General features: G+C 34.1%; 1 protein-coding gene across 1 annotated transcript; it reads left to right on the top strand.

Moving 5' to 3' along the window:
* The first annotated feature begins 585 nt into the window (after positions 1-585).
* On the top strand, positions 586-2960 carry LOC149957486 (uncharacterized). Its single transcript, XM_090164823.1, has 5 exons — positions 586-763; positions 938-1198; positions 1270-1568; positions 1733-1878; positions 2345-2960. The coding sequence occupies exons 3-5, from the start codon at positions 1516-1518 to the stop codon at positions 2593-2595; spliced, it is 450 nt and encodes a 149-aa protein (XP_090020949.1). The 5' UTR covers positions 586-763; positions 938-1198; positions 1270-1515; the 3' UTR covers positions 2596-2960.
* The last annotated feature ends 4914 nt before the right edge of the window (positions 2961-7874 follow it).

Raw genomic sequence — 7874 nt, 5'->3', positions numbered from 1 at the left:
AATTGTTTTTGTACGATAAATGAATCCTCGGTTCGATATACGATCTTACGCCAAAAATACAATCTAACGTACGATCCGTATATAAAAAAAAAATTATTGGAGGGGAGAAGTACCAAAATGGATAACAATTTAATATTTTCAAGGTCTTGAACTCTCCTGATTAGCCTGTTGTTCAGTACAAGTATGCCAGTAAACCGCAAATCCCTAACACTTTATATTCCTTTTTGGTTTAAAGGACTTGTAACCTTTGAAACTTTATGGGAGAACACTTGGGTCTTAGTGTTTGAAGGGGGGGATGGCGATATTATTACTTTTTGTTATATTCCCTTTAACCCAATTATTTTTGGCGTACGATCCTTTTCAATTCGTTATGATCCAAATCGAAACTCCGTACGATAATTCGGGCTTTGGAATCTGGCAACCCTGGCTGCGTCCTCTCCGACGCGTGGGTCAAAGTGCAACTCGCCAACTCGGCTACGTTCAATAACGCTCAGCGCTGAGTCCGCTGAGTAACCGATGTCAGCGGTGTTTTACTGAACGGCAATTTTAGATTCTCGTATTGACGTCACGATAGTAATCGGTGAGTCAGCGAAGTCACCGAAAGATATAGTCGGTTTTTTTGATAGCGTAACGTAATACGCGTAGTTGTAGCTTAAAGGAGAAATGGCGTCGAACGAAATGGTCGAAGTGCTACTTGTAGATAATAATGGAGAAAGCTATTTAATTGCAGTTAGACCAGCTGACCATCAAAGAATTTTAAATGGTATGATATTGTTTAAACTTTCAGTTATGAGTTTATTTTTAATTTATTCCCATGAAGATGTATTCACTTGTGAAACACTAAGCCTTGGTACCAATTGTTTACATTTTCATTGTGTGCATCAAGCATGTGCTTTTTTTAAACCAATATTAATTAATCGAATTATTTATGATACAGATGCGGCCTTTGCAAATTTTTGCCTTGAGTAGGCAAAAACAATTGGGATTAAGCCGCTAAGAAAAGGCACAATGGAAATGGAGAGCGAAGTTCCATTTGATAAAGAAAGCGAAGTTCTATTTGGAAAAGAAAGTGACGTTTCAATTGGGAAAGATAGCAACGTTTCAATTGGAAATGAAAGTTGTAAAAGTTCTTTTGTAAAGAATAAAACAGATATTTTGAATTCAGATGAAGGAAGTGAAATCGATAAAGATTCGGATGGTAAAATCATTAAATTATTTTAATGTATTTTGAGTTTTAAAAATTATTAAGTAATGTTTTTCCAATTACAGTTTCATCTACAAGATGGGACCCCAATTCTACTTTACTTGCCACCACCCTCCTACGCATTGTAACCCGGCCACCTGAATTAAAGGCTTTAAAAGTCGCTCGATGACTTAGGCCTAAGGTGGTGCCTTGGGTATTAGCCTAGCTGATTATTATTATTATTATTATTATAAGTTTATTTGGCACCCACAAAGATGAACTAGAAAATTCAAGAAAAAAAAAAGAAAGTGTGGCAAAAAATTGCCTCAGCAATGAGAGAAAAGGGTTATGTTTGTGATACAAAATTTAGAAACTTAAAAGGAACGTAAGTTAAAACTAAGATTCTGTGAGCATTTACACATTTTGACTGCGTTGAACAACTCAGAAACGTTGAATGCGATTTCAATATCATCGCTGAGCATTTTGACTTCAGTGTTGTTTAGCATTTTACAGCAAAAATGGGGTCTAATAATATTATGTTCCTTATAGCTACAAGAAAGTGAAAGACAAGGCCAGTAAAACTGGAAGAGGAAAACAAACATGGATATATTTTGATGAAATAGATGAAATTTTCAATACAGACCATGCCATTTCACCAGTTAACTTGATAAATTCAATTGGCGAATCATCTTCAAGTAATTACAACTTTTTATAAATGCATTTAAATAACTTTTTTTAAGGCTGGGCGAATAGCACTTTTAGCCTATCGGGATGAATTGTAGTTTTAGAATCTAATACCGAATAGTTAGGCTTAATGCAAATATTACCTTATCGAATATTCGTTGCATAATATATCGAATTATTCGGTTATTCGCCCAGCCTTAGTTTTTTATACTGTTTTCCATTGAATTGCTCCAAATATTTAAACAGTCTTCAATTGAGAGAAAGAGCAATTTTGAGACTGATTCACATCTTCCATTTCTGATCTCTCCCGGATTCCTCAGAGTTGTATCGTCACGAGAGACGAAGTGATATTTTTCAGTGTTGTAATCTTGGTCTGATCAAAAATGGAATATAATCCTGACTCATTTTTGCTTGGTCCTCCAACCGACCCTGGTCACTAAACTTCATGGTTTTTAATGTGGGACGCTTTAATTTTAGAGTCGTCAAGTGTCAGTTCACCATCAATATCTCATTCAGGATCATCATCGTCAATCTCATCACCATTACTTAGTTCTCCTTCTACATCATCCGAAAGGATAGATATAATTGAAGAGGTTGACAAAACCATTCCCATTCAAGAAAGAAAGAAAAGAAAAACGAAAAGGAATGAAGAAGTTCAAGTTTCAAGTTTATTGTTGTTAATTCGTAGTAAATTTACAATATTTGGTTACGGGCCAAGTCATGAGTGACTTATAGCCCGGTTGGTAAATATGCAATTATTTTGTTATCAACATACAATAAATAGAATGCAATAAATGAGTATTTTTTTAAAATAACAATTACCAAACAAAAGTAATAGGGAAAAAATGTTTTTAAATTAGGTCATTTAACAATAAATTTTTAATTTTTTTTTAACCGACGCAAGTGATTGGAGATTTTTTACTTCCGAATAAACTTCATTAAATAATTTGACACCAGCATAGAAAATAGAGAGTATTTTTTTTAAATTTTACACCGGGGTATTTCTAAATATATATTTGACCTTGTATTTCTTATAGCTGTATTAATTTTAAAAAATGGGTTAAAATCACTTGTTGCGTTTTTGTAGATAAAAATTAAACATGCGTTTTTATACACCTGGTTTACGTTTAGCATTTTACAGTTCCTAATTGGTTTGTTGAATGGACCAAGAAAAATGATGAAAATGAGAAAAATGCTTTAGAACAAAATAAAGAGTTAAAAAATAAGACTTTAGATCAAAACAGAGAGTTTCAAGCTGAAATCTTAAAAAGGCTTGATACGAGAAATGATGTTCTAACAAAAATGGTTAATTCGTTTATGAACATGTGATTTGTTGATTAAAAAATAAACTGGTTTTGGTATAAACTTTTTTTATTACTAGTAGTATTTTACAAACTTACAGTGTATCTCTGTGCCTTCGTACCCTTAATGCATCAGAAATAGCTCTTCGTTTATTTTTAACAGTTTCAGGTGCTGCAATCTCCGCTTCTTCGGCAATATCAGCTGTTGGTGGGGCAAGATTAATGTCACCATCATCAATTAAAATAAAATTGTGTAATACACAAGCACTCATGATGACTTCAGAAACTGGAGCTATTAATGACATGTCTAAATATTTTAATCTTCGAAATCTACCTTTCAAAAGAGCAAAACAACGTTCTATCATTTGACGAGCGGAACTTTGACATGAACTGTAATTTTTTTCTTTTTCAGTTAAATGGCCATTATCTTTAAAAGGAGTTATAATGAATAAATCAAGTGGGTAGGCACTGTCACCCAGCAAATGGCCATTGCCAACACTCCTTGACCCATTTTTTAGACACTTGTAGATGGAACTGGAACGCCACATTCTGGCATCATGAACAGATCCGGGCCATCCGGCGCAGCAATCGATGAACATCAGAGTTTCGTTACAAATACCTATATGAACACACGCTATTTAATTTTTAACAACGGTGCAAGCAGATATTAAATTACCTTGTAATAATATCGAAGTTCTCTTCTTACGATTGTAGTAAGAGTGTTTCTTTTCAATTGGCTCCTTAATATCAATATGACAACCGTCTACGGCACCAACGGTTCCCGGAAAATTGTACTTTGATTCACAAAATACCATTGATGTATCCATCGTTTCGTCTGTAGGCCACGTAATGTATTTTTGTCTCATTTTTGATATAATTCTGACAAATTCAATAAATACATAATGCGCATTTCCCTTTGAGAGATCGAAACGATCTCCAATACTTCTGAAAGATTCGGGTGTTGCCAAGAGCCACAATGAAACTAATATCCTTTTATCTATAGCGACAGTGACATACATTTTTTCAGTTGTTATAGCCGCTCCGTAGATATTGATTAATTTCTAATGGAAATAAGTTAAAATTAGTATTTGTTTACGCAATTTTTTCATGTTCGTAGAGGCTTCAATATTCCCTGAAGGCATTGAGCAAGCTTGTGCCAACTGAAAGCTGACTTTTATTCAGCATAGCCTTTACAGAGGTGAACAAAATATAGTGAAAAAATATTAAACGTACTTCAAGAGCAGTCCTGCTCATTCTAAAGTGAGATTTAAAATCCTGGTCTGTGTAATAAGGCACTGTTCTTTCCACATAATCTGCAATTCTCAAGCGAGTGGACCGAGGCTTAGTGTTATTTAATAACATTTTTGCAATTAGCGCGCTTTGTTTCATTTTCTTTGAAAAAGAAGGAAAAGCACTAAAGTCTAAAGCAGCTTCGTCAACAATTTCATCGCTGGCAATTTCATTTATTATCAGATACAAAAGTTTTCTCTTTTTCCGATTTTCTGGTCCAGATAAATAATTTACCGCCATTTTGAAAAACACCGATGACTGAACGAAAAGCGTTCAATAAGTTTTGACGTCAATATGACGACAGAACGTGGTGGTTAAAAATCGGTAAGATATCGAGCTTTCTTCTGCTGAGCTTTACTGAACGTACCCCTCGCTCGATTTTCCTTCGCTCTCTTCTGCTGAAGCGTTTCGCTGGCCGATATATATATTTTCGATTAACCTCTATTATTATAGCAAAGAAACGGTTTGCGATAAACGGTTTGTGTTTTTGCGATTCCCACAAAAATACGCGCGTGTAGAAAGTATTTATCGGTTTCGTAATCAGGCAGTTACAACTAAACCCGTAGGAGTAATTATCAAGACTGCTAATTGTCTAATGGATGACTTCGTAAAAAATAAACTGTGTCAATGGCAAATGGATTCTTTTGTGGATAATTTTGAAAGTGAGTTATTTTCATTAATTTTATAGTTATGGTGTGATTTCTAAAGATATTAGTGATTTTTTTTTTTAATTTTCGAATTACCGTATTTTTGCAAATAAAATTTCAGTAAATTGTTTGGTATCATCAAGGGGTGTACTTGGCGGGGAAGATTGTTTGTAATCGAGGGCTTATTTTTGTTATCAAGGGGTGTATCGGGGAGAGGGGGGTTTGATTTCAGTAAATTATTTGTTTTTGTTATAAAGGGGTGTGTGTGAGGTTGGATTTTCGTAGTTTGTTTCTGATAAAGGGGTGTACGGAGGGGGGGGGGTAAAATATTTCTGTGATCAAGGGGTGTACGGAGAGGGTTAATTATTTTTTTGGCATCAAGGGGTTACGGGGAGGGTGGATTTCTGTAAATTAATATTTCGTGTTCGGGGGGGGGGGGGGAGGAAAAAATTCAGGAAATTGTTTTTGATTGACTTGGTTTCATACTCCCACTTTCTCCACACCCGCTTTCGGCTAGTTTGAAGAACAAAATGCCAAGCGCTAGCGGATTTTGCAGCATTTTGGCCGAGTTTTTAATTAAATGCAGGATAGCTGTCTGCATGTTTATTCAATTTAATATCGGTTCAACACATTGTCTAATAGAGAGGTTAGCAAAGCCCTCTAGACGTCTTAACGAAAATTTCAGAGTCCTTTGACTGCATTGCCACGTTGGCTTGACGAAACTTCGGCAAAGCACTGTGGTGGCCTAGACGTTTCCGTCATAACGTCGCCCACTGAACCTCTCTATAAACGATGAAAGTGGGAACATGAAACATTTAAAAAAAAAATGATTTCCTTTAATTACAGACCAATCGAAAACAAGTCGCTATAGTTTTCTAATCTAATACTTAAAGCACACTAATGACTATAAATAAAACTTTCTAAACCACTATTGTAATTGGATACGAAATAATTTAATTTTTTTTATAGACAATTTTATTGATGAAGAAGCATTTATGCTGCTAACAGCTGAAGTTGTTAAAGAATTAATCCCAGCAGTTGGTCCCAGAGTAAAATTTATGAACCTGCACTCTAAGGTTATAAATGAGCCTATAAGATTGTGAGTATTTTTTTAATTTCACTAACTTTAAATAATGGGTTTCAGGTGTTTTAAGTGTAATAGGGAAATTGCAGGAGAGTCACGTGAATTAATTTATCATTTCCGTAATTTTCATGGTTTAAATGATGGTACTGGGCCTTTTTATTGCGCAGAGGATAACTGCAATCATTCATACTCTTATTTTCATACACTTCGACGACATTTAACTAAATCACATAAGAATTTATCAAAATCTTTAAAAACTAACTTAAATAATGATAATGAAACAATATCTGAAAATCTTAATCTAAATGACTTAAATGTTCTATTAAATGAAGAACAATTGACCCAAAATAAGGATGGAGATTGTAGTTTATCGATAGAAATCATTAAAGATATAGCCATTCAATTTGTATGTAAATTAAAATCATCGCCAGCTATAACGTCTACGATAGTTCAAACTGTTATAAGTAGCGTTATGGGTCTCATTGAGGAAATCATTAACTATCTAAAAAAAATATTAAAAGATAATTTAAAAGCAATATCTAACGAAGTTTTAGAGAATGTTTTTGCTATGTTTGATGAAGTTTCTAACCCATTCCAAAATTTTGAGTCTGAATATTCTCAACAAAAATTTCTTAAACAGTCAGGAGATTTAATTTTGCCTAGAAGTATTAAAATAGGTGAAGACCAGGTACCAATATTTCGAGCAAAAGAGCAGGAGGTAAAAACCATAACTAAAAATAGAGAATTCCAATTAGTTCCAATGCGTGAAACACTAAAGAAAGTTTTAGAAAGCCCAGGGGTTTTAAATATGATGCAAGAGTACTTAAATTTTGAAACAAATGGCTTAAGAGATTTTAAAGATGGACTTCAGGCTCGATCAATACATTCTCAGTGTAATTCAAACGAAGTTTTAATTCCAATTATGCTTTACTCGGATGAATTTGAGGTAACAAATCCTCTTGGTTCTAAAACTGGGATTCACAAAGTCGTAGGGTTTTATTACACCATTAAAGGGTTTCCTCCTGAATTCAACTCAGCTCTTAACAATTGTTTCTTATTAGCATTGTGCAAGTCTAAATACCTAACCCAAAATAATATTGATCTGGTTCTCTCGGAAATACAAAAAGAATTAAAAGACTTAGAATTAAATGGAATTTATATTGAAACTCCAACCCAAACCGGAATAGTGTATCCCTATTTGGCTCAAGTTTCAGGAGACAATTTGGGTCTTAATTGGTTACTAGGTTTTGTGGAATGTTTTACAGCCAATCATTGTTGTAGATTTTGTAAAGTCCATAAAAGTGTTATGGCTAAGCAAACTGAGTTGGATCGTGAGTTAATAAGGAATGTTACTAACTATAATTCAGATATAGCTATAAATTCTCCCTCTGCAACAGGTATAAAACGAGTCTGCCTTTTAAATGATCTTAGGCATTTTCATGCAATATCAAACTATGTACCCGATATAATGCATGATATTTTAGAAGGTGTTGGGCCTCTGGAATTTAAGTTAGTTTTAGGTAAATTAATTTTGGAGAAATTGTTGAGTTTAGAAGAACTCAATTCTAGAATTTTCAATTTCAAATTTGGCCCAGACATTAAAAATAAACCTTCTCAGATAACTAAGCATATGTTGAAAAATCCTGATGGTGCAACTGGTCAAACAGCAGCACAGTCTTCGTGCT

The sequence above is a fragment of the Leiobunum rupestre genome, chromosome 2 (genome assembly GCF_980474605.1).
Source record: "Leiobunum rupestre chromosome 2, qqLeiRupe1.1.hap1, whole genome shotgun sequence".
NCBI lineage: Eukaryota > Metazoa > Arthropoda > Arachnida > Opiliones > Sclerosomatidae > Leiobunum > Leiobunum rupestre.
Note: the sequence above shows the minus strand (reverse complement) of the source record. Positions and strands in the feature narration are given on the sequence as shown.